General features: G+C 43.5%; 1 protein-coding gene across 4 annotated transcripts in view; it reads left to right on the top strand.

The window, feature by feature from the left end:
- The first annotated feature begins 1758 nt into the window (after positions 1-1758).
- The window catches only part of LOC118096142 (disks large homolog 5), a 105826-nt gene continuing 79818 nt past the window's right edge, over positions 1759-27766 (top strand). For 2 of the 4 annotated variants that reach the window (XM_060275016.2, XM_060275017.2), the window contains exon 1: positions 1759-3600. In XM_060275016.2, the coding sequence (XP_060130999.2) occupies positions 3246-3600 (355 nt within the window). In that variant the 5' untranslated portion in view covers positions 1759-3245. The remainder of the gene's footprint in view (positions 3601-27766) is intronic. The other 2 variants (XM_060275015.2, XM_060275014.2) reach the window with 1 other exon arrangement.

Raw genomic sequence — 27766 nt, 5'->3', positions numbered from 1 at the left:
GTGGGAATGCAGATGTAATTCAGTGGTCAGGCATGTGTATGACTGCTTGAGACCTCTGGTCCCATGCTCAGCCTTTCCATGCCTGGAACTAAGAGATTTAGAGCCCTGTATAAGGTATCTACCCTGGTTGCCCTGGGCTTCCCACAGTGACACAGAATAATAATAATAATTTATACCCTGCCCATCCGGCTGGGTTTCCACAGTATTTCCTTCTCTGTGACTATATACCTGCTTACCTCATGTTGTGACCAGTTGAGGTTAGTTGCTCTAGGAGCAGTTCATGGGAAATGTTGGGTTCTCAGTTTGCAACCCAGAGACTCTCCCCTTGCTTTTTAAATCTCTTGAATCAGGAATGCTAGTTTTTCCTGTCCATTTCCATCCTCCCATCTCAGTCTCCACACAGGTGTTGTATGCCTGAAACCCTCTTAATTTTAACAGGAGCGGGCACAAATGATAGGCTGGAGGGCAAACATGTGGATAAAGGCATGGTTTGACTCCAAATTGAGCAGATGATGATGATGATGATGATGATGTTGATGATGAATATTAGCCCATCCTTCACTCTAAGGTCCCAGGACAGGTCACAGCATTAAAACACAATATTTAAAAACACTTTAAAGCAACTTACAATCACAAAATTAAGGTGAGTCCTAAAAATATATAGATCAAGTGTCAAAAGCCAGGCTAAAAAGGTGCATCTTCAGCATTTGCCAGAAGATGTATTATGAAGGTGCCACCTTGGAAGGGAAGGAGTTCCACAATTTAGCAATGCCACAGCGAATGCCCTTTCCTGGACCAAACCCATCCCCTGAGCCTCTGAGGACAGAAGAACCAACAAGAGGGTGCTTCTATCAATCTTAGCACCTGAGGTGGTCCATAGGGAAGGAGGCAGTTTTTCAGATATTTAGGGTCTAAGTCATTTACAGCTTTAAATACTAGCATGAGCACCTTGAATTGGGCCCCGAAACAAACTGGCAACCAGTGCAGCTGTTTTAAAATATCGGTTATCTGAGATCTAAATGGAACCTCAACCAGAAACCTGGCTTCTGCATGTTGGTCCTATTGAAGCACGCATAGTGCTTCAACTACACTTGGGCAAAAAAATTTGAAAGGCAGAAATACAGGATGGGTGGCACCTGGCTTGAGAGCAGTACATGTGAAAAGGATCTAGGAGACTTGGTAGACCACAAACTTGACATGAGTCAACAGTGTGATGCAGAAGCTAAAAAAGCCAATGCAGTTTTGGGCTGCATCAATAGGAGTATAGCATCTAGATCAAGGGAAGTAATAGTACCACTGTATTCTGCTCTGGTCAGACCTCACCTGGAGTACTGTGTCCAGTTCTGGGCACCACAGTTCAAGAAGGATACTGACAAGCTGGAACGTGTCCAGAGGAGGGCAACCAAAATGGTCAAAAGCCTGGAAACGATGCCTTATGAGGAACGGCTTAGGGAGCTGGGTATGTTTAGCTTGGAGAAGAGAAGGTTAAGGGGTGATAGGATAGCCATGTTCAAATATATAAAAGGATGCCATATAGAGGAGGGAGAAAGGTTGTTTTCCGCTGCTGTCCACATGGGGAGACAGCAAAGGAGCACCAAAGCAGCCTTTGTTAAATGATAACTTCCCTCCCAAAGAGTTTTTTTTGGGGGGGGGCAGCGCTGCCTGTACCTATTTAAAAGGTGCAGTTGGAGGAAGGTAATAAAGAGTGGGAGGGCTTCTACCACTCCCACCACCCCCGCCCTTTCCCTTGCAACTCTTGAACAGAGCCAGGGAGCGGCTTAGAGAAAGAGGGAGCTCCTCCTCCCGTTTGCCTCGCCTTACACATTTGCCGAAGCAAAGGCTCTTTTGATTGACGGCCAGGGCGAGCTATGGCGGAGGAAGCTGCGGCGGGGAGCAGGGAAGGCGAAACTTAGCCGAGCAAAGGCGCAGCAGCAACAGAAAGGATTCAAAGCATGGAGCAAACAACGGCAGCAGCAGCACGAGTGGCCATCGCCCTCATCCCTTCCTCCTCCTCCTCCAGCTAGGTGCTTGTTGCCTCCCGCTTTTGCACCCCTTTTCCTTCCTCACTTTTTCTCCCTTCCTTCCTTTCCCCCCGCTTCTCCAGTGCTGGGGGCGGGGCGGGTGCCCGCTTTCTTCTCTCCTGCAGTCGAGAGGAAGGCGGCCGCAGGCAACGCAGGGAAATGCATTTCCTGCACCCAGGAAAAACTGCAGGAGCGGCAGAAGCCCGGTGCAGCAAATATGGCTGCGTGCGGCTGCCGGGGCTCCTGAGCGGAGGCCCTGGGAGGAATTGAAGCCTCGCCCCCCCTCGCTTTTCCACTGCCATCCCCCCCCCTTTCGTATAAACGGGGTCTCTCCCCCGCAAGAAAATACCCCTACAACTGGGTGGGAGAGAAGTTGGTTCGGGCTTTCATTTTTTGTAGGGCGGAATGAAGCGGGGAGCCCTTTGCCAAAAGCGGAGCCAATTCGGAGCTTGCAGCTGAACTCTCCAAGCTTTGGCAGGGAAGGAAACAGAAGAGGGGGAAGGGGGGGAGGAGAGGCCCCCCCTTTTCTCTCTTAGGGGGAGTTGGTGGGTGGCAGGAGGTGCCGAACTGTTAGGGAACGCAGGAAGCACGCCACCCTCCGCCGTCTCCAGCGCGTGATGACCCAGTGCAGGAAAGGTATTTTTTAAGAGCTACCTGTTTGATTTGGAGTTTGGGGAGTTAGAGGGAAGCGAGGGGTGGGTGGGCTTGATCGAGGAGGCAGCGAAAGAGCAACAGTTGTTTTCCCTTCTGCATAACTTTGCCCTGAGTGTGTGCAAAAATAAGTCTTTTTTCTCACTGTTTTCCCCCTTTTCTCTGGAATTCTTCCCCCCGGAGTGGCGACTTTGAAGGGGGGTTGGAGGCGGAATGTAGCCGCTCTTTTGCGCTTGCCTTTGCGGTGGGAAAAGGAAGAGGGATCGTTGGATCTTTGTCTGGAAGGAGGGAGGAGAGCAGGGGAAGAAATAGAAAAGTTGTCCAGCTCCTTTTGATTGCAGGGGGTGGGCGGGGCCTGTTGTGCGGGGAGGGAGGGAGGGAAGGAAGGAAGGAGGAAGGAAGGAAGGAAGACAGGGAAAGGAAAGGCAAAGGCGCAACGCACCATAGCCAAGCATCTTCTCTTTGCAACTGTGCCTCCGGCGCGCCCAGCGGGCGCGCGACTCTTCCTCCCGGGAGCCGAGGAGTTTGGCGAGTTACTTTCGGCGGGGCTGCAACGCCTGCCTCCCGGCTGCCATGGAGCCGAAGCACAAGGAGCTGCTGGCCCAATGTCACCAGAGTCTGGCCCAGGCCATGACGGAGGTGGACAAGGTGATCGAGCTGCTGGATGCTGCCGGGACCCTGAGCCCCATCGACTTACGAGAGCTGCAGGAAGCCGGGATGGTAACGGGAGGAGGAAGCGATGATGGAGGGAAGGAGGGAACCTCTGCCAGCGCCTGCAAGGCCGACTTGCTTATCAAGCTGCTCCTGGCCAAGGACCGCGATCACTTCCAGGACCTGCGCGTGGCCTTGGAGAAGACGCAGCCTCACCTGCTTTCCATCCTGTACCTGAATAACGGCGTGACGGGTGCGCAGCCTGGCGAGGCCGCTGGTGAGTGGGGAGGGGAGCTTTGCATCGTTCGTGGGGGGCAGCATGTTGGTGGTGGGGGAAGCCTGGGATACAGGGACCAAGGGAGTGCTTTGCCTGCCTGCATTGATTCAGGAGCCAGGAGGAAATGCATGGTAGCACATTTCAGGCTGAGTGTAAAGTATTGGTGGCAGTGGTAGAAGTAAGTAGCATTACTGGCAGATCCCCTCTCTCCAGGCAGTGTGACACACATAAAGTTGAAGCAATAGCGCCAATTGCAAATAATGCAAACCAGAGGAGAAAAATGCACCCAAGAGCAATAGAGGAAAACACAACTGATGCGAAAAAGCTCTGTTTAAAATCTGTTGTTATTAATAGAGGGTGTCAAACTTCTATGCAATGGAAAAGGATGTCACGTATTAGCACTGCTGGATATGACTGATGAGAGTTGTGGTTCAAAACATCTAGAGAGCACCAGGCTGGAGAAGGCTAGGAGGGATAGATTTAACACACGTCACCTAAATGGTTTTCGACTCTACTGCTATTTGGTGTGCATGTGTAGGCATGCAGTTTTCAACATGATTGTATCAAGTTTTTAAATATACAGGTGAAACTCGGAAAATTAGAATATTGTCAAAAAGTGCATTTATTTTAGTAATGCAACTTAAAGGGTGAAACCAGTATATGAGATAGATGCATGGCATGTTGTAATTGTAATTATTTGTTTATTTGCGATGTTTATTTTTGTATTATTGTAACTATTTGTTTTATTACTGTGGGATTTCCAAAAGAAAGCATTTGTAAAAATTAAAAAAATATATGTTGCATTACTGAAATAAATGCACTTTTTGACGATATTCTAATTTTCCGAGTTTCACCTGTATATTGATGACCATGTAGGCCAATAGATTTATAACAGTTAGGTGCTGCTAGTCCTTCCTGAAGAAGCCGAGTGCAGTGTTGAGGCAGGAAATAAATAAATCGGGAGCTTGAGGGGAGGAAAGGCTACTGGTCTCTCATCCATTGGGCTTTGCCGAAGGTGCCAGCAGCAATGAGGCACTGCTTCTGCCTTCCACAGAAACTCAGCACAGGGACGAATTTTGTTCCCTTCCCTGAGTGCTTTGCACCTGCCACAGAACTTGGCCAAAGGGTTTTGTGGAGATGGCAAACAACAAAGCCAAAATGTGTGAATCCCTTCCACTAAGACCATGACATATGTCACTGTGTCCAGATCCAAAGGATCCCTACAGTGGTGGCAGGCAGAAGATTTAGATCTGATGGTAGTTTTATCTATACTCTGATTTAGGGGTTGTTATTGTTCTTAATCTGCTTTTTTCCTCCTCACTATTATGTTGACGAGCCTTGCTTCTTTTCTGCAACAAGGTGCCTCTACTTGTTGAGCAAGTACAAATGTTGAAGCAGATATTGCTTCCTGATATACTTTTTTGGAGAAGCTGCATATTTGTTTAATTAATGCCTTTAACCATTTCTGTGCCTGGAAGGGAGTGAATGTGTTGGTAAGTGGAAAACTGAATTTTTGCCCTCCATCAGCAGTGCTGTTGCATCCAATGTGGATGAGCAACTAAAATCTTCAGGGCCCATTGCAGTGTTGAAATTATTTCTGTTGGTGGGTGACTGAACTGGAGTAGTCTGGTGGAATACGACAGGATTTGACTTCATCCATGGGTAGAAAGGCAACAGAGCCTTCCGGTGTGCTTTGATTGTTCTCTCTTGGGAAGTGAGAGGAGCTACGAGAAGTTTGGTTTTAATTATGAGTTTGAAAGTTGTCCACAATTCGTCAATGCAGGAACCTTCTGCAAGACACCTTTGCCAAGACACTTATCTGCAGATTGTCTCAAACAAAGGCATAGATTATTTAGAGCAGGGGTCAGCAACCTTTTTCAGCCTCAGGCTGGTCCACCATCCCTCAGACCATGTGGTGGGCCGGACTATATTTTGGGGGGGAAATAAACAAATTCCTATGCCCCACAAACAACCCAGAGATATATTTTAAATAAAAGCACACATTCTGCTCATGTTAAAATACCAGGCAGGCCCCACAAATAACCCAGAGATGCATTTTAAATAAAAGGACACATTCTACTCATGTAAAAACATGCCGATTCCTGGACCGCCCACAGGCCGCATTGAGAAGGCGATTGGGCCGCATCCGGCCCATGGGCCTGAGGTTACCTACCCCTGATTTAGAGGGCTACTGTAGAGACAGTGTTCTGATGCAGATCGGGGGTGTAGGATTCTCTCCTTCACTTCAGGCTCTCCCCCCCCCCCATACCCATTTCCAGTACCTGAGGGGCGAGAACAGCGTTTGAAATTCGCCAGGTGCATTTTACACCTGGCTATCGGCCACTTGGAACCAAGTGAAGATGCTTGCGTGCTGGGATTGGGTGCCTGATATCTCCACCCTCTGGAGGTGCATGCCTGGGGATCCTTGGATCTTGCTTGTTTTCACACACTAGCAACACATCCTGTAGAATTCCATCAGTGATATTTTATCTGCACAATCAGAACAAATTTCAGGAACCCAAAAGTTGTATTCAGAAAAATGACTTTTTATGTATAATTTTTATTGAGTTTTCTATTTTACAACTTAAAATATTCATTAAACAACCTTAAAATGTCTATCACTTCCCTTCTTCTCTTTCCATGGTTCAATTTGCATATCATAAATCCCTGCATATTTTACATTAACTGAACCATTCAGTATTCCATTAATAAATCCCTCAAAACTTGTTTACACTGTTGAATTTTCTTAATGCTGCCACTGTTTTCAAATGTACACAATTTCTCCCATATATTCAATAAACATTTTCCAATCTTCTTTGAACATATGCTCTTCTTTTTCTCTTATTCTGTATGTTAGGTCCGCAAGCTGCACATATTCCATCAATTTAAGTTGCCATTTTTATTTAGTTGGGACCTTATTCGTTTTCCATTTTAGGGCTAACAAAACACAGAAGTAGTGGCATACATAAATAGTCTTTTTTGACACCTGGAAATTTCCATCTGAATTATCCCCAATAAAAAGGACTTTGGGGTTTTTTGGAGGTTTTTTTTTGGGGGGGGGGAGTACTTTTAAACATTTCTTTTCAATTCATTATGAATTATTTCCCAATACTCCTTTACCCTTTTACAGGTCCACCACATGGTGGTGGAAAAAGACGACTTTTGAGTCGTCTCGCCCCCAAATGGCAACTGGACATTCCGTTTTGACGACTGCAACCCTGGTTTAATGAACCATTTGGCGCCTAGCTTATATATCTGAGTTTCTAACACTGGGAAGTGCTTGAAGGAACAGACTGTCTCCTGCTCAAAAAAAAAACAGCCTCCAATTTATATATAACAGGGCAGACTTATAAACGAGTGTGTCTGCCACTATTATATCTTGATTTGACCCTCAAAGCAACTTGCATCCAGTTCCTTAAGGAATCATTCGCAAGGAGTAGTGAACTGAGCTCCAAAGGAAGTCCCGGATCGTGTGCCAATATTTGAGTTTCCATGAGAAGCAGCCAATATGGGAAGAGTTGTGGAACAATACAACAACCTTGTGAGGCTGGGTAGCTTGAGACTTGCCCAAGACTCTCTTGATTCATCTTGGGGACAGTGAATATAGTGTTGAGGGTGTTTGGAGCAAAGTTTCCAGAACACCTCTGACATTTTAAGGAACTTTGCTTTATTATCTGTAGTATTTGACCTAGACTTGTTTGGCTAACGCTCTTTATTATAGAAATGTCTTACGTAATTTACCATGTTAGATCTGGCATCTCTGCATCACACCAAGTGGAAAATGGCAAACATGGCCATTAACCCTCTCTCAGAACAAGTTGGCGAGTGTCTGAGGTAAACTGGAGCTGGTTCCCTTCTGAGGTATCTGTCGTGCAAATACCTCAGAGCCATATTCACCCTCTAGTGGAGACACTATTTCACTCAAATGACACCTTGTGAATGTGGTGGCCTCAAAATAAATATTCCTGCGGTGCTTTTAGCGCTGACTTGAGTAGGATGTAGACTGTGGTCAAGACACTATGAGGCAGCTAAGTGGTAACTTCTCTCTCAAGTTAATTTCCAGTTCCAGCAATCCTTGAGGACGCTGCTGGGTTTCTTTCTCCAAAGGATTTTAAATCGCACGTTTGGGATCAGTCTGAATAAGGACTGGGAATAATAATAATAATAATAATAATAATAATAATAATAATAATAATAAATTTATACCCCACCCATCTGGCTGGGTTTCCCCAGTCACTCTGGGCGGCTTCCAACAAAACAGTAAAAAATACAATAAAACATCAAATATTAAAAACTTCCCTAAATATTGTCATCCAAAAAAACAGAATGATCATGGCAAAAGCTTTGTAGACTGTCTTAGACCCTCTTCATCAGATGCATGAAGTGTTATCCTCAGTTGATAGATTATTGACTCTGTGCCTCAAAAGCTTATCCACAGATACCACGTGGTTCTTTGTGGACTTTGCTGCCACAGACTAATATGGCTACCCCTGACAGTTATCATTCTAAACTGTCATCTTTGTTAGTGCTGACAGAGCCTTGTGTTAGATTTGGAGAGGCTCCTTCATTCTGAGGCCAATTTTTTTTTGGGGGGGGGGGGTAAACGTTTCATATGCTTTTAACTGATGCAACTTTCTTCTAAATAACTGTGGGAGTTGTTTTCCTATGGCGGTGCTGAGGGAAATCTGTTCTGAGGGGAACATTTAGGCACCTTTGCCAGATCCCCACGGTTCCTTGAGGTTCCTTGCAAGTGTCTTCTTGCCTTTTAATTTGGAGTTCAGGCCTACCTAAGTCCCTAACCCTGAGGACAAACCTTCGCTTTGTGACCAGTTCTCTGTGACTGGGTCACTGCAACTCCTGACTTGTCTTTTTTTTTTTTGTATGTTAGATATAAATGATTTTGAGGAGATATGGAGGGTGTTTGTAGAATTTGTACTGTTAAAACAGAAAGGGGTCAAACCGTCGCAAGAAGTGTTGAAATTTTGGAAGGTTGGATAGTTACAATGGAATAGTCTCGGTGGTGGGGTGCACATTTTTATTCTTATTTTTGATCATTACTTTGTCAAAATGCAATTAAATTTTTTAAATAACTTTAAAAAAAGATATAAAAGCCAAGGAAAGCATTTCTGCATATCTATAGGATAAAGAAAATGCATATATTCAGACTGTGTCACGTTTGTTTCCATTTGGCTTAGCCTAAGGCCCTTTCCCTCAGCCAGCCGTCTCCTTATTTAGAGTATAGTTAATGAAGGAATTTAGGGCAAACACAATTAAATTACAGGCTTGTTTGGCGACAGCCAATCATCTCTTTGAATGCTCTTGCCGGAGTTTAAAGTGATAAACAGTTTACTGTGCTTCGAATATGTGGACAGGAACCAAAATGTTCAGGCTTCTTCTCTCCTTTGTGAGTATTCTGTGTTTGTAACGTTTAATGTCGTGCGGTCAGAGAAGGGCTGCTATTTGCCGTATCACTGTCATGATAGCTGCATAAAATCATCGTGGTTATTTGGATAGTATTATGGCGCACATAGAAGAAAACGTGCATGTTTGTGTAGTTGGCACAAAATCTAGGATTTGGGGAGGCACGTTGATTTTAAAGAGAAATGTCATGGGCAATCTTCTTTCTCTGTGTGTCTGATTTCCTTTGGGGCTTTGTTTGAAGTGAGAATGGGGGTGCTTTTTTGGGGGGGGGGTTCAGACCCTTAGCTAGCCTGGAAGCCACTTGCAGTCCTCCGGAGCTGGCCCTACAGTAGGAGGAGACTTGAGAAGTTTGGCAGGACATGGCCTGTTTTTCTATCACAAGTAATACTTTTATTATATATGTTGCATTTATTATTTGTGTAGCTCTGCTAGGGCATGTGGTAGGGAGCAGTCATGGCTATAGCTGCCTGGGTAGCTCAGCTGGTTAGAGCATGGTGCTGATAGCACCAAGTTTGTAGGTTCAATCCCCATACGGGACAAATGCATATTCCTACATTGCAGCGGATTGGGATAGATGATCCTCAGGGGCCCTTCCAACTCTACAATTCTGTGATCTTGAGGTTGCCCAGGGTCAGTCCTACAGAAATTTAGCAAGGGTGAATGCCTCCTGGCTAGCCAGGGGAATGGCAGCACAATCCTCTTCTTTCTGAGTTCTCCTAGAACAGGGGTTCCCAACAAAATTTTCTCGAGGACCCCTCATCGAGCCACTATTGTGACAAGGACCCCCATTAATTCCTAATCCTAAAATTAAAAAGTGAGAGCCAAATTAAGAGTCTTTTTATATTTTATATTTATACGTTTTTTACAGTTACAACAGAGTACTCCATCAGTATACAGTTAGTTTTAATTTTCAGTTCTTAATGAGATGAGTTAAATCTGTCCTTTGAGTCCATTGTTTCTGAAATATTAGGTTCCAAACTTGAAACTTTCACTCTGAAATCCGACCGCATGTTGAGCCGATTCCTATATTTGTTTTTCATGAAACACATGGAAGAAAATGCTTGCTCACACCGATATGTGGTTGCAAATGGAAGGATCTTTTTCATTGCCTCATCTCCAAGTTTCTTGTAGTCCTTGCGGCATACAGCAGAACTACTGCCTCTATCTAATTCTAGTTTTGCGCTAGACTCTGCTCATGCAGGAAGCGGCCAAAACAAAAAATCTGTTTTCATACGAAATATAGTTAATATATTTTTTATTCTAATAGGATCTTGAGGACCCCTCTGGCATAGCTCGCGGACCCCTGGGGGTCCCCGGACCACCTGTTGGGAACCACTGTCCTAGAAAATTGAAGAGGAGCTAAGAAGAAGCCAGAGCTTCTTAGGCTGTTCATTTCAGTTACTTACCTTTTCCAAATTCCATTGTAATTGAGCAAAGACCCACGTCACTCCTGAGCTCCCTCTGCACCTGTTGCAGGCAACCACAAATAGTGGCTACCTAGTAAGCCAAGCCAACATTTGGGGATGCCAAATATTTTTGGTTGTGCTGCCGTTCCAATCCCAGTTACTTACTTTGCAGTCAAATACAGAACTACAACTAAGGAGCTGGAAGCCAGTTTTAGCTACCTAAAGAAGACAGGGCCCAGGACTTAGCCAAGGAGAAGGTGAGGTGTAAAGGTGAGGATAAGTAAATGCAGTTTTGTTGCCCAGCAACTGTTATGACTTAAATAAGAGTTGCTGGGCAACTAGGCGCTCCTGATAAGTCTTGAGTTTAGGATGACTCATCTCAGTTGTCACATTTTTTTTTTGTCTTCATTGGTAAAACATACCTCTAGTTACGAACTTAATTAGTTCCGGAGTTCCGTTCTTAACCTGAAACTGTTCTTAACTAGAGGTGTGCTTTCGCTAATGGGGCCTCTTGCTGCTGCTGCTGCGCCACTGGCACACGATTTTCATTCTCATCCTGGGGTAAAGTTCTCAACTCAAGGTAACTCTTCCAGGTTACAGGAGTTTGTAACCTGAAGTGTTTGTAACCTGAGACATTTGTAACTCAAGGTACCACTGAACTTCTGAATAATGTACATTAGGCTGTAAGTCCCATTTTGCTCAATGGTAGCAGGCATAGGATTGCAGCTTTACTTAATTGCTTTGATAGAGTTAAAAACAATGGTGAAGTTACTAAATTGAGGGCATTGTGTCTGACAGCCTTGTAGGTTGGCTGGGAATACCAAACGGAAATGTGTATTGGATGACAAAGCAAAATTTTTGCTCAAAACACACACACTCTGTCTTGATAATGTGTTTTTTTTCCTGAGTCATAGCTCTGATGCATTGCAGTTTTATAGCATGACCAAATACAAAATTAACATTTTGAAGGACGAAACCTGAATCTGTGTTCTGAGCGTTAGCAGTTTCTTGATGCAGATTTGGAGATAGGGCTTCTGTATATACATTTTAGCAATCTTGCCTGTAGACTCCCAAACATCATCATCTATATATATAAAAATGTTCCCACTGCATGCGCGGAGGTCACAGCCTTGCTCAGTAACTGCTAAACCAAATTGCATCAAATTAGGACAAAGCGTACCTTGCCCATCAGGGAGGGATCAGGCATATTTCCCCCCCCCAAAAAAAACCCACACATTTCCAGCTAAAATAATGATTAAACACAAAAAGTGGCGCCCAAATTAGACATCACCAGCAGAAGGTCTGAAGACTCCAGCAGCATCCAATAGAAAGACAGATTGCACACTGCTGCCTCCAAAGCCACGCCACCAGATGACATCACAAAATTCCATAGCAACCAACTGAAAACAGGCCTTTTGCAGCAACAAGGCCCAACATTGCCCAGCAGACTGAATAGGCCGCAGCAGACTAGGCCGCTTTCCAGACTAGGCCAAGTGGAGGTAGGGGCCTGCCTGGGTGGGGGATGGGGGGTGAATAGGTCATAGATTGGGACAGGGTGGGCCCAATCACAGGGATGAACTGGGGGATGGGGGGAGGGACAGAACAGGGTGGGGGGAGACACAGGGATGCACCTATGTAAACATAACACATGAAAAACGGGGACTCTGAAGGTGAGGGGAGTCTGAAGTGGGACTCTGAGGCTCCATTTAACAAACTGAGCCACCGCAATGCGTGGCAGGGCCAACTAGTCATTATATGAAATAGTTTGGTTTTTTCCCAGTTTAAGTAATCAAACCTCGAGATGATTGCATGTGTCACTTGCTATTGGCTTGATGGTGCAAATAGATCAGTCACCTTCCTGCATTCATCAGCTGAATGTATAGAAGACAACTGAGGGAGTAGGCAAGGTGTATTATCACACTCCTCGTGTCACTAGTTCATACAGCATAATTTAATTCCTCATTGACAACCATGGTGGGGAAAGAGAATGTCTTGGTTTGCATATAATGCTCAGCCTTGGTTTAGTGTCATGAAGATGAGGTTTTTAAGCAGAGGTTGAATGGTCATCTGTCATGGATGGTTTCGTTGAGATTCCTGCAGTGCAGGGGGTTAGACTAGGTGACCCTCAGGGTCTCTTCCACCTCTACAATTATATGATTCTATGAGCAGCAACAAGCCTCAAGCTTATGTACTCTGTTCCCCTGTCTTTGAACGTGGCTGCAGTGAGATCAGAAGCTTCCAGTTCCATTTTAGTGTTACATATTAACCCTAAACTGGTTAATCTTAACAATAGTTGGTGAAATGAAATGGTTCAAAGATTCATTCATTCATTCATTTATATCCAGCCTTTTCCCAGGCCAGAATTCAAGGTGGCTTGTGCAAGTTATTGCAAATAAAATACAGAAAGCTAAAAACATATTAAAGATAATAGTTAAAAAGTGATGAAACCATAACAGAATTAAAACAACCCCCAAATTAAACTTTTTTTTAACAGCTTAGCAAAATTACTGATAAAAGTACCAGAAAAAAATGTAATGTGTTCCTACCCCCATCACTCAGGGCCCATTCCCCTTGCAAGTCAGTTTTAAGAGAACACTTTATAACACCACAACACACACACACACACACACACACACATATATATATATATATATATATATATATATATATGTAGGCATTGCATGCGCAGAGGTCACAGTCTTTCTCCGTAACCACTGAACTATAATGTAACAAATTTGGCCACAACGTTCCATGCCCATCAGTGAGGAATCTGGCATAAAAAGAATTCCAAAAAAGCAAACCTTTCATACCTAAAATAATGATTAAATGCAAAAAAAGGTGGCACCCAAATTAGACGTCACCAGCAGAAGCTCTGAAGACTCCAGCAGCATCCAATAGAAAGGCAGATCACCCACTGCTGCCTCGAAAGCTGCGCCACCAGATGACATCACAAAATTCCACAGCAACCAACTGAAAACAGACCTTTTGCAGCAACAGGACCCAATATTGCCAAGTGGAGGTAGGGGCCTGACTGGGGGGGGGGCGAATAGGGGGCAGGGATAGGTAATGGGTCAGAACAGGGTGGGGGGAGACACAGGGATGAAACCTGCCCTCTCCGCAGTATTTTGCCTCGGCTTTGCAGACTAGGCTGAGTGGATTTAGGGGCCTGCCTGGGTGGGGGATGGAGGGGCCGAATAGACCGCAGCATAGAATCAACTGAATATGGGCCTTTTACAAGGCCGTGCCTTTGGGTAGAATGAATGTTATTTCACATAACACGTGGGTAGGGGAGTCAGGGTTGGGACAGGGCAAAATTTTACAGAACACGCGCATTGGGGGAATGAGTGTGTGCAAAATGAACGGGTCACAGGGATAACCGGGGGGGCGGAGGGGGTTTGGACGGAGGAGAGGAGGGAAATCACAGGGATAAGCCGGGGTTGGGGGGAAGAGGGGGCATAACAGGTCATGGATCAGGACAGAGTTGGGGGATTCACAGGGATGAGGGGGGGAATCATGGATAAGCCTGAGGGTAGGAGTGGGGGAATCCCAGGAATATGTCATGGATCGGCACAGGGTAGGGGAAATCACACAAATAACCCACAGCAACGCATGGCAGGGCCAGCTAGTAATATTATAAAATACAAATACAGAATTAAAAGTTAACTCCCCATACAGCAAATTAGCTAAATACAGCCAGGAATAAAAAATGTTTTCAAAGTTATTTTAAAAGCCATCAATGATGACACCATGGAGAATCTATTTATAAGACCACACACTATTGACTGGCTCTGGACCTGTTAATGACTTGTGTTCATATGTCAGGGGGGAAACAAATTTTGCACTTGGACCACACTGTGAAGGTTTTAGCTACAGGTGCAAAGAGTCAGGGAACCTTAACATGTTTTTGTGGGCTACATTGGAGGTATGAAGTGTGTGCATACACACACACAGCTGGAGAAAATAATAAACACCAAGGTCAGCGGGAAATGAATTGTGAAAAACTGTGGACAGTGACAAATCACAAAACAGTGGTTGAGAACACAGACATTGTGGCATTGGTCTGCCGATTAGCACACATAGTGTGTTGGAAATCCACTGCCTCAGTTTAGTCTGAAGGTAATAGCATTGACATCTCTTGATGTAAACTCAGCAGTCTCCCTGTATGAGTGACTCCTGTCTATGAGTCCAGAAGATAAAGATGACATCAGTATATGAGAGGATGTTTTTTTGAAACAGGAGCTGGGAAAGTGTTGTTCTAAGAGAGCCATGAAGATGTTGGAGCCATGCTTGTTCCTGTGACAGGGCCGCTGATTGTAAAGAAACATATTCTCCGTAAAGCTGAAGTTTTAGCTATGTGTTTCTAATACCTTAATTGCTCCTGTGCTACAGTGTTTACATGAATCTCACGTGCCATCGAACCTAATGTGCACCTCAATTTTCAAAACCTTGAAATCCAAAACATACTTGCTGGTGAATGTAAATGCATCATCAAATCTAATGCGCAGTCTAATTTTTATGACATAATTTGGCCAAAAAAGGTGTGTATTACATTCGAGTTAATATGGTAATAGCAAACTATTTCACCAAGTGTGGGTTTTTGTGTTGCCACAATGGAAACATCTTGCACAGAAAGGAGGTATCTCCAGGCTTTGTGAGAGGAGAGTTTTGCAGAAGTTCCAAACAACTATTGTAGGGATGAGGGGAAGTGGACAGTTTATTGAGGACTGAGCCTGACTTGTTGCAAGGGTGTGTAGAAATGGAATGGAATACTTTGAAACAAGGTGGACTGGCTTGCTGGAACTCTGAACAGGAGCGTCTTGCATGATAACATTTTGCTGCAGATTCTGCTCCTTTTAATTTAATCTATATTTTGTTGCTGCTGTTTTCTACTGTTGATAAAATGAATCACTATTTAATTCTGTCATCGTAATGTTGATGGTGAGTTTAGTATAATGAGAATTTGTTGAGAATTTGATTATTCAGATTGTTCCGTGATTTGATAGTTTTGAGTACAGTATTCACTTTTGTAAGAAACCTGATTTCTCATACAATATGGTATTCTATTGTACCAGTTTGAGTGCAGTAATTGCAAGGAAAACATATATAAATAAACCTCACTTGACTTGGAATAAATTATGTAGATGATGTGGGTTTTGTCTGAATTTGCTTGATTTATTATTATTATTATTCTTGCTGCATTGGTGATTATGCAGAATTTGGGGGCTTTGCAGAGAGGGAATATAAGCCATGAAGCAGCACATTTCACATTCCCGGAGTTCATTGTCACACATCATGGACTTTCCCTCCATTTTTCCAATGAAAAGAATTGGCAATACCACAAAAAATTAAAAACATGGCATGAAATATTTTCTCTTACGATGACCAGTGTAATGCTCTTAAAGGCAAGGTTTTAAAATGTTGTTTAAGCTTGCCCATTACCTCTTCAAAATGCTTTCAAATAACTATGCTGTATAAGAGAATCTAGTACTACAATTCTTATATACTATAAACTTGGGCAGCTTGCGCAGCGCTTCTCCGAAGCCTGGGACCTGTCCTTGCTGTCGGCGGCAGGGGGACAGGAACGGAGGAGGAGAAAGCGCTGCTTTCTCCTCCTCCGTTCCTGCCCCCCAGCCGCCAACAGGAAGGACGGGGGACACAAATGCCTACCTCGCCACCGCTGCTTCGTGGCCTCCCGCCGCTCCTCTTACGGGCCAGGGAGGGTTGTGAGGAGGAGGCCTCCGCCGGCCTCCACCCTCGCTTCCCTGACGTGCCCTGCAGTGAGGCGGTGTCCGGCAGGGAGCGGCGGTTGGAGGAGGCAGGGGGGGGGAGAGAGAGCGCGTGCAGTCTCTGCTGTCCAATCCCTGTGTCCCTGGGGCCCATGTGCAGTGACCCAGGGACACACGGGAAAACTTGGACGCAGGGACACTTGGACTTTATTATATAGGATAACATGATTTGGTTTTTATGTGACTCAGTAACATGATGCAGGTTTTAGTTGTCCTGTGTTCCATTTAATGTCTGCATGTAGAAATTAGACCATGGTTTAGTGTGACATGAATGAGCTTCCTCCTTGACTCTTTCCCTCTCCCTCCTCTCTCTACCTCCTGCACAATTGAGGAAAGGAGTTTGGAAGCCGAAGCCTCCATTTATGGTTGTTCGTTCGTTGCTTCCTTTGTCCTCTAAACCCAGGACTGTGGTTAACATTGACTTTGGTTTATTAAACAAAGTATCACAATACAGTGGTACCTTGGTTCTCAGACTCTTTGGTTCCCAAACACCCAAAACCCGAAAGTGTTCTGGTTTTCAAACGTTTTTCGGAAGCCGAATATCCAATGCGGTTGTTGGCTATTGTTTCCGGGGCACCTGCACCAATCAGAAGCCACACTTTGGTTTTCTAACAATTTGGAAATCAAACAGACCTCCGGAACGGATTAAGTTTGAGAGCCAAGGGTACCACTGTATTTTGCGCTTTTGTTTTTGCTATTTATTTTGCATAAAATAGTTAATTTGTTTTTGTGACACTGTGGAACCCAGTTCAGCTATTGATTGATTGATTGTGTGACTGCGAAAATGGATAAAAGCCCCCCATCAAAACAATGGCTATCATCAGTGCAGGTAAGAAAAAAAAATATTTTTTTTATCATCTACAATACTGTCTTATTTATTTTATAGTACAATACATTGATTATTGCTTTCATTTTATGGAACAATGGTCTCGTTAGATAGTTAAATTGCTGTTTTAGGGGTTGTTTTTAAAAGTCTGGAACGGATTAATCCGTTTTGCATTACTTTCTATGGGAAAGCGCGCCTTGGTTTTGCAACAGTTTGGTTTTAGAACAGACTTCCGTAACAGATTAAGTTTGAGAACCAAGGTACCAATGTTTATGGTTCAAGTTCATTTGTTCAAAGCTACACATAGTTAGCATTAACTAGTTGTTAGAGCAGACGACACTGTGTAGACCAAAGGTCTCCAAACTAAGGCCCAGGGCCGGATACGGCCCAATCGCCTTCTAAATCCAGCCCGTGGATGGTCCGGGAATCAGCATGTTTATACATGAGTAGATTGTGTCCTTTTATTTAAAATGCATCTCTGGGTTATTTGTAGGGCCTGCCTGGTGTTTTTACATGAGTAGAATGTGTCCTTTTATTTAAAATGCATCTCTGGATTATTTGTGGGGCATAGGAATTCGTTCATATTTTTTTCCAAAATATAGTCCGGCCCCCACAAGGTCTGAGGGACAGTGGACCGGCCCCCTGCTGAAAAAGTTTGCTGAACCCTGGTGTAGACCATGATAGACTCTCCTTCCTTGGAAATTTTTAAACAGAAGTTGGATGGCCATCTGCCATGCATGATCTAGTTAAGATTTCTCCATTGCAGAGGGTTGGACTAGAGGACCTTTGGGGTTGCTTTCAACTCTACAATTCTATGATTTTATGAAGCTAACTGGTCTGTATACTGTATATATTTTGGCTGCATTCACATAGCAATTTGTTCTGTTTTCATCACTTTTCCCTAACCCTAAGTTCTGCATTATATGTGAGCTTCCAAATGATGTAAAAACCATTTCTGGAACTATAGTGGAATATAGTGCATGTTTATTTGCTTCTGGGGAGGAAATCGATAGAAATGACTATTAAACTTGTGCTCTGTTCCACAATAGTTCTGGAAGTGGCTTTTACATCATGTGAAAGCTCATATATACTGTAGAAATAGGAGGAAAGTCACAAAAATGGAAAAAAAGCTGTCATGTGAATGCAGACTTTGTTATCTGAAGCTAGAAACCTTTTTTATATACTGTATATAAAAAAGTTAGGGATTTGGATATTACTGTTAATTGTGGTGGCAACTCCTCCCCTTATTCCCCTCTGTTACACATTTCACAGATTCTAGAGTGTTGTATGCTCTGTTTTTGTTTGTGTAAACTGGTCAATTCATTCACAACCTGAAGGGGTAGAAACTTGAGACATACTGTAATTAGCTGTGATTTCCAGGGAGCCAAACTGTACTCTGCATAGTACATGCAGGAACACTTCAGATATGCTGCTGCTTCTTTGTTAGAAGCCATCTTGAGCACTGGATGAAAGCAGGGAATGCATCTCTTTTTGAAAGAAAATAAACAAATACTCTCTTGGTTTTAGCTCTCTTAACATTGGTTTAAGTAGAAATCTTTTTTGGGGGGGGAGGGGTTAAATGCCTGTAGGTGGGTTTGTTGAAGGGAGTCTTGTTTGCTATAAATTTCCTTGGTTTGGATAAAGTACCTTGCTAATCATTAAAGCTCTCTTTTTTCCTATTTGCTTCTTCTGTTGCTTCTCTCTGCGTGGGTGCTTTAAATGCCTGACGAGAAGTGGCTTGAAAATACGTTGGGTGTGAAACCATAGAACCACCATCCATTTACTCTCTATAAATGGAATTTTAATGTGCCGTTGATCCATCACAGTTATAGCAGGGGCATTGCATTGAAAAAGATACCATGCAATGTATGTGTTGTTTCAACTTAAAATATGGTCAGTTCTTTTTTAATGTATTTACATAAATATATTTGATTACAAGGCAGACAATCCCTATGACCCCAGGACTGGCTCTGCTTAACTTATATAGTCACGATATGTTGCCAGTAAGAAACAAAAACTCATGACACATATATTAACTGCTGCAAGAAAAACTATTGCCAGAACATGGAAATCATTACAGTTATTAACTATGGACCAATGATATGCAGTTCACAAACAGCATTATTTGAAAAACTGACATAAAAATTAAACGTAGCAAGAGGCCAAAAGAAACATGACAATTTTTATGCAGTCTGGTGTGATGATGATGATGATGATGGATTACACAAATAATGAGGCATTTCATAGAATCATAGAACAGTAGAACGGTCTGGCATACATGAAGTATATATTTTAATTTCCCCCCTCCCCCCTCCCTATAATTTCACGCAAAAGCTAATTGTTATTGATACAAAATACTTATGCTCACCAATCTAAGCAAATACACATCACTATGCATCATTTCATATTGGTAATAATTGTTGTAATTTTGCTATATACACCTTGACACAACTTTGTGAATATATTCAGAAATGTTTATCTGAGTGTTTTATTGTTTTTAATTTTATGTGATTGTCGCATGCCCTAATGTAAACAAAGATATATCTCAAAATCAACCATGTTAAACAGTTTAAAGATGAAAAGGAATACAAACTATGCTGCTAAAAATATCAGTTTTTGCTTGAGTCTCTGTTTATGGGGCATGCCATCTCTGCTCTGCCTCTGGGACTGCCACAGAGCAGTTGTTTCACTAATTATTGAGGGCTAGTGATCATGTAGTTTTGCGTAGTGTGTGTCACATGCTATGTTTAGGCCCTATAAATGCTAAGCCTTATGTGTAGATGTCTGATGGTGGAATAACGTGTAATCTGGCTCCCCCTAGTATGTAAGTTGTATACACTTTGCTTCAAGTCAGATACTGCACCAAATCATTGCTTGAACTCAGACATACCGTAGCTTAGAAATGTGTGGGCAAACCTAATACTGCACATGCTTCCATTCTTTGATTTTCTCTCTGCTTACCTGTCCAATTGATAGTGGCCTCCAAGGGCAGAGCAATGACTGTTAACTATGGTTTGTCTGTTTCAGACATCACACTAAACTGCAGTTAAGCTTTCCTTACCATAGTTTGGTGTAGTGTCTGAATTAAACCTCCTAACGTTATCCAGACACAATGTTTTTTCCTCCTCTGAGCGCAGTCCCAAAGGTGGAGCTTTAATATTCCTGAATGATGACAGCTAATAGGCTGGAGACATTTGAGCAATTTTGGACAGAAGTCTGTGGCATCAGAAAGCCAACGTGTATTATGTGTAAGTTCTAAAACATTTTACCTCCCTGAACTCAGTAGTTAGAATACTGGCACCATCGCTAAATCCTGTAAGGTATCTTTACATCAGTAGTTCTCGAAGGGAGTGGCAGGAGAGACTACCAAGTGTGGCAGGAAGATTCAAGGACAATCAAAGAAACATTTCAGTATAGTACAGAATAGTATGGAATGGGATAGCATCAGATAATTTTTTTATTTGTAGATTATGGATAGATACCTTTTCAAAATGAGAGCAAGAACATGAAGCGATACTGAGGACAATCCTAGTTGTGTTTTCCAGGGTATCAATAAAAAAATTGTGGCATGAGCATTTTTTTATTCTGAAGGTGTGGCCCAGAGGGAAAAAAAAACTTTGAGAACCACTACTTTACGTGAACAACCGCTGAAGTAGTCATTACACGAATAATAAACTACAGTGGTTATCAGCTACAACTTGAGTACAACAGTCTCCCCATTCATGCAAATCAACCCAAACTGGGCGTAATTACAGCTGGCGTTAAGCCACTGATTATATATCTCTGCTGTAGTTTAAATTAGTGTTGCAGGAACAGAAAGCAACTTCTGTGCAAAACATTATGTAACCAGTATGGTGGCGGTGGAAGGAGGGAGAAAATGCTCTTAATTTAATTTACTACATTTTTTTTAAAAAAAAATTGTTATAAAATTCTTATAATGGAACAAACATTATTTGAGTTCTAAGTGGAACACTGGCCACTATCTTGGCTGCTGTGTTTTGGACCATTAGAAGTTTCTGAGTACAGTATCCTTCAAGGGCCACATCACGTAGAGTGCTTTGTAGTAGTTTGAAGTGTGGAGTGCAGTTATGCTCATTTGCCACCCCAACCTTCCACCTCAAATGCTTCTAGGAGGTAGAAGCCCCCAACAGAAATTAGTAGAAAGGTATTACAGTGGTGCCTCGCTTAACGAATGCCCTGCTTAACGAAATTTCCGCTTAACGAAAGGATTTTTCGAGCGGAGGTTGCCTCGCTAGACGAATGAAAATTCGTCTGGCGAATCGCGGTTTCCCATAGGAATGCATTGAAATTCAATTAATGCGTTCCTATGGGCAAAAAACAATGCGAAAAAAATTCAATGCATTCCTATGGGACTCGCTAGACGAATTTTTTCGTTATAAGAAAAGACCCGTGGAACGAATTAAATTCGTCTAGCAAGGCACCACTGTATTACCAGGCCGTGTTACTCAAGTATCTTTCTGTGCATCTTTCTCCCCTGGCTTCCGTAGTGAGCATATGCAAAGGCCAGATCCCACCCCCAAAGACAACATTAGTGAGAATGTGGCTTCTGCCGCCCTCCAGGCATGATAGCAAAGAGTTTCTATGTGCTGTTGAGTGTGGGAGAGGCAATAATACTGGGTTTTTCTCCCCTGTTAACTCCAATGCAATTTGGTAGTTGGTAGAGCATGAGATTCTTAATCTCAGGGTCCTGGGTCAAAGAGTTCTGCATTGCAAGGGGTTGAACAAGATGACCCCTTGTGGCCCCTTCCAACTTTACAATTCTATGATTCTGTCTCCTTCCCTAATCTGAAGCACTTTCCTCCCCACCTCTCAGTGGGACATGATAGTCCCCATTTTCAGCTCTGTCAAGGTTTATCTTGCGTCTCAATCTCAAGGACACGCTATGTGTGCGTTTTGTGCCCCCATTCCCCACCCCTTTGAAGACATGAATGGTGTGTGGGGGAAGGCTCTCATCCCCCTACCTGCCAGGGATGTAGGGAAGTATCCTCCCTCCAAATAGATAAGAGTCCAACAGGGATAGAGAGAGACACACTCTATCCGTAGCTAGAGATGTGAAGGCCTGGGTAAAACCCAGAAAAATCCAGGGGAAAAACGGGTTATTTCTGTGTTTTTCCTGAAGCCTCCCCCCCCCCCCGAAAAATTGGAAAAATAAAAAATAGATTGTTTTATTTTAACACGATGAATAAAATATTTTAAGATAAGGGGTTCAAATATTTTATAAATCGTTTTTTAAAAAAATATGTATGGATCAGATTATTCTAATTTCTGTGAGGACAAGCAAGTCCTAGTTACAAACTGAACTCTCCAATGCTAGTTACAGGTAGGTAGCCGTGTTGGTCTGAGTCGAAGCAAAATAAAAAAATTCCTTCAGTTGCACCTTAAAGACCAACTAAGTTTAAATTTTGGTATGAGCTTTCGTGTGCATGCACACGAAAGCTCATACCAAAATATAAACTTAGTTGGTCTTTAAGGTGCTACTGAAGGAATTTTTTTATTTTTCTCCAATGCTAGAACAAGATAAATTTCTTCCTTTAGGACACGGGTGTCAAACACAAGGCCCGGGGGCCAAATCCGGCCCGCCAGACCTCGTCATGTGTCCCGCCAAGCGCCCCAGCCAGCGGGACCTTGCTGCTGAAGCGCCGCGCCGACAAAGCGTTGACAAACAGCTGGTGCTGGGGGGGGGTTAGAAAGGCGGCCGGAGCAGCGCCGCACGGAGAGTCCCGAGCCTCTGCGACGCAGCAGTGCTCTGTAGCACTTTGAATCCTCCTCCTCCTGCCACGGCTCGGCGCCTGGAAACGGCTGCTGCTGCTGCTGAAGCACAGACAAAGCACCCAGCAGCGCCACGTGGAGGAGGAGGAGGAGGATTCAAAGTGCTACAGAGCACTGCTGCGTCCCAGAGGCTCGGGACTCTCCGCACGGCACTGCCGGGCACCGACCCGGCAAGCCGCCGCCGCCGCCTCCTCCTCATGAACGTGCAACTCTGAGGCTTTACGCACTTCTCCTAAAACGGACACCCGCTGCCTCACGCTTTTTGCCCCTGGGTCCCTTCACACTCTTTTCTGGCGCTGAATCAAGGCGGCGACCCCCCCTTCCCTTTCTTTCTTCCTCTCTCTCGTTCTTATTCTTTCTTTCCCTCTCCTTCCTTCCTTCTTTATCTCTGTCTTTTCTCCCTCTTTCTTTTTCTTTCCTTCTTTATTCCTTCTTTCCTACTCTTCTTTCTCTCACCTCTTTCCTTCCTCTCTCCCTCCTGCTCCCTCTTTTCTTCCTTCCTTCCTTCCTTCCTTCCTTCCTTCCTTCCTTCCTTCCTTCCTTCCGTCCTTCCCATCTTTCTTCCTCTCCCTCATTCTTATTCTTTCTTTCCCTCTACTTCCTTCCTTCTTTCTCCCTTTCTGTCTTCTCTCCCTCTTTCTTTTTCTTTCCTTCTTTATTCCCTTCCTTATTTCCTACTCTTCTTTCTCTCCCCTCTTTCCTTCCTTCCTCTCTCCCTCCCACTCCCTCTTTTCTTTCTTCCTTCCTTCCTTCCTTCCTCCCCTCCCCTCCCCTCCCTCTCCCTCTCCCTCTCCTCAGAAACATAGGATGCTGCTTTATACTTCTGGCCCTTAAACCCTGGAACCAGGAGAGCAGCTCCAGTGAGTCAACCTCAGCCAGTCCCTTTGGTGAAGGGTGGTGGCTCACTGGCAGAACATCTGTCCTGCATGCAGAAGGACCCCAGCATCTCCAGGTACTAGTAGCTCTGCAAAGGTCCTGCATGAAACCCTAGTGAGCCTCCACCACCCAGTGCAGTTACCAAAAATCATTTTTCAATAAATTGTACAATAATTGTACATTTGAATATCTACTTGCCATTATTCTGACTATGTTTCTGCTTTCAGAGCTAGTTATTACTTACATTATTAGAAAAAACAATAATAATTGAATGCAGTGACAATAATTTATGATAATAAAGAGTGGACACATAGTCCTACAGATACAACCAGCCCTTTGAGGGTGACCATACTGCTGATGCGGCCCCTGATGAATTTGAGTTTGACACCCCTGCTTTAGGAGGTGCTGTTGTTACCAGAAAAGAAAAAGGTTTCAGTTTTGTTTTTCATGCGTATCAATTGGTTCTGTTCCTCTTCACTAGGCCTCAAAGCACTGGAAGATCATTACAGCTCAGAAAATGATTCTGATTAAATTTCATGCCCATTCATTGAAACTTTCATTCTTTTTATGAGAATGTTTTTTAAAATACTGTGAAGAGGAAATATGAATAATTGTAACTTCTGGATTAAAAAAAATGTGGAGTTTTTTTTGTTCCACATAAACTAGTAAACACTTCAGGAGATTGTTGCTCCATTTGTTACAAATACAAATAAATATTTTAAAAGTAAATTCTGTTTGTAATAATTGTTTGGATACGCTATAATTAAAATTGTCCATAGTCATATTTTATGTTTCTAAAGTAACAGAATGACTTTCAATCTGGAAAAGAAAAAAGAAGTGCTAGTGTAGCATTTTTTCAATTTTTCCAAAAATTTCCGTTTCCCCCCGGAAAAAAACGTCCCCCCCCCCCAAGCTTCAAAATTTCCAGAAATTTTACATCTCTATTCCTAGCGCGTCACGTTTACCTGCCCAAACTTAAGTGGTGGAGAGGGGTTGGGAGAGAGAGAAATAAAAGTGGGAGAAGATACATTGAACAGTTGTATGTGCAACTAAATAATATTCCTCCTTGAATGCATGCTTTGGAATACTGAGTTATGATATGGAATACATAGTTATGATATCATTGTCCATGTCAGGTTTGGTCCATGTATTGAGGTTGCTGTCAATATGGCCAAGTGTAGAATTCAAAACGGGACTCTAAATTGAATGACACAGGTCGTCCTCTGTGATTTCTTGCTCTTGGTGACTAAGTCACATAATTGTTATAATGAGAACTGTGAGTATTATCTTCAGACTTCAAAGCTCTCCACATGCCCATTAATCTTTCCATCTCCACTTGTGCAGGAATTCCCCTTGCACCCCTCTATTTAGATTCACCACGTGTTTCACCTGGGTTAAAATGTGCACAGGAGCCTGGCGTTGCTTTGATAACTTTGTGATTAAAGTTACCTGGGATTAAAGGACATTGAGAAGACTGAGTGAAATTGATTTACAGTGCATTCCTAACCATTACATTGTATTTAATAGGGTTTACTTCCAGGTAAGTGGGTGCAGCCTTAGTTTCATTTATTATATTTAATATAGTGATGATCCTCTAAGCAAGCTCATAAGATGCTCTCTTCTCTCCCCCCCCCCAATTACAGCAACCCTGTGAGGCGTATTAGGCTGAGAGGTAACAATGAGTCCATGATCACTGTGCAAACTGTATGGAGAAAGAAGAATTTGAACCCAGACCTCCGAGTCCAGTACTCTAACTACTGTACCACAGCTCATGGAGCTCTAGGGACAGAATGGTGTGCCACTTTTAGGGGGGAAAGAGGGGTAAGAAGGACCCCTGACAGTTAGGTACCGCCACGAACGACTCTGGGGTTGTGGTGCTCATCTCGCTTTACTGGCCAAGGGAGCCGACGTTTGTCCACAGACAGTTTTTCTGTATCATGTGGCCAGCATGACTAAGCCGCTTCTAGCGAAACCAGAGCAACACACGGAAACACCGTTTACCTTCCTGGTGGAGTAGTACCTATTTATCTACTTGCACTTTGACGTGCTTTCAAACTGCTAGGTTGGCAGGAGCTGGGACCAACCAATGGGAGCTCACCCTGTTGTGGGGATTCGAACTGCAGACCTTCCAATCGGCAAGCCCTAGGCTCTGTGGTTTAAACTCTGTGTCCCAAGAGAGGGGTAGGAAGCTTTTAACAAGAATCCAGATTTCTTGTGTTCCCAGTCGCCCAGTAGTGATGTAATTCTCAGGCCTTTTCCATTCAGTTCTTGAAACAAGCCAATACTTCTGGGAAAACTATATCTCTCCTTATGCTTTGTAGGGTCAGCTGACTTGTTGGTTGAAGTTGTAGCTGAAAACATGGTGATGGTTTCAAATGTGCATCCTGGCACTTGTATCATTACGGAGAAGGAAATTTGAATGCAGCTGAAGGTTTTAAAAGGCATCTCTTGTTTTGAAGTTTGAGATGCCTAAGGAAATAGGGCATGTGTGAAGAAACGCTAATGCCAAGGTTATTTGTGGGTCATGGGATTGTGTGGCTGCACTGTAGGCTCTGCGTGAAAAGCATTTTGAGCTAGTGGCGGGTGTGATATCATTAGTTTACTGTTGCACATTTTAAGGAAGTTGTAGCAAGATGATGTTTTGTGGCAGCTTCCTCTTCCTCTGTTAAGACGATAGAGCAAAGCGTGTCTTGATATTTTTTAAGCTCATATTTTATTATATATTATTTCTGTTGTAGCAATTTCCAGCATTAAACAAATCTGTTCTTCATGAAATATTTTATTCGATTTAAGTCTCCTTCCCTCTCTCAATCCTATGGAGCAAGTCAGTTTTAAAAGGCCTGTGTTATTCCACCTTTTCAGTAACCAGTCTTATAACTGCAGACATTATGCTGGTTTTCCATGGGCTGTTAACTTTTTGGCAAAAATTATCTGAGGAACTATCTGTTCCACCTGGGGCTTATTCCAAGTTTCTTGAAGTAGACCTAAAATATAATCATTGGATCCATTTGCCATCTTTCTTTGGCGCCCGCCCTCTGGCCCGCCATGGCCTCAAAAGTAGCTTGTGCAACTTCCACCAGTCCCCTGCTACTCCCAAATTACAATATTTTTCCATGTATAAAACGACCCCATGTATAAGACGACCCCTATTTTTTTAACCCAAATTTAAGAAATTAAGTTGTTTACCTTTTAGGGGGAGTGATGGAGGTCACTTCCACCAATTGCTCACCTGCCTGCACGCCCCTGCTGATCGCTTGCCACAGCCATTGCCGATTGCACACCTCTCCACAGTCGCCAATTGTCTGCGCGCCTTACCACAGCTGCCAGTCGCATTGCCAATTGCTGCAGCCACAGCCAGTCCCCAGCAGGCCTTGCCACAGCCACCAATCACCCGCCCAATCACCACTGCCAGTCTCCTGCTTGCTGCTGCCATTAATCACATGTCCCCCCCCCTGCGTTCACTATCCATGTATAAGACGACATCCAATTTGTGCCTAATTTTTTTAAGCAAAAAGTATAGCCATACATGGAAAAATTTGGTAGTTTTTGCAGAAACGGTAGCAATGAGTGTAGAAAATTAGGTTTCCCCACTGTATATTCTGTGTAGGTAGGTGCCTGTCAGGAGGTGGGGATCCAACCTACATAGCCAAAAAGGAGTGAGATCATAATAGTGTTTGGCATTGCAGACACATCAGGTAGTAAGCACTAAGCTATGGATGTCGGTCTCTGTTTGATTATGTCCCAACTTGATAACTCCCTGTTAGGGGCTTTGTGGGAAGTCGCTGTGAAAACTGTTTCTAAAGATGGCCATTGTTTTGATCCCCTGTCTGCTGCTAAGTGCAGAGTGTCTGGCACATCTTTCTCTCTAGTGTTTGCTTCCCAAATCACATCCCCATTCCAAAGCCACTCATTTATATGTTTTTCATTCGTTCCTCCTTAGCTTTGCCTAGGTGTTGCTTTGCCTTTATTGCAATTCTTGATTTTCATTCATCTGCTCCCTCTGTCTGTCTCACTGTGTTTGTTCCTCATCCTTTATTTTCCCTAGCAGCTGGTGTTTCTAA

This window comes from Zootoca vivipara, chromosome 5, assembly GCF_965207765.1.
Source record: "Zootoca vivipara chromosome 5, rZooViv2.hap1.1, whole genome shotgun sequence".
NCBI lineage: Eukaryota > Metazoa > Chordata > Lepidosauria > Squamata > Lacertidae > Zootoca > Zootoca vivipara.
The sequence above is the reverse complement of the archived record's forward strand: the minus strand, read 5'-3'. Positions and strand labels throughout refer to the sequence as shown.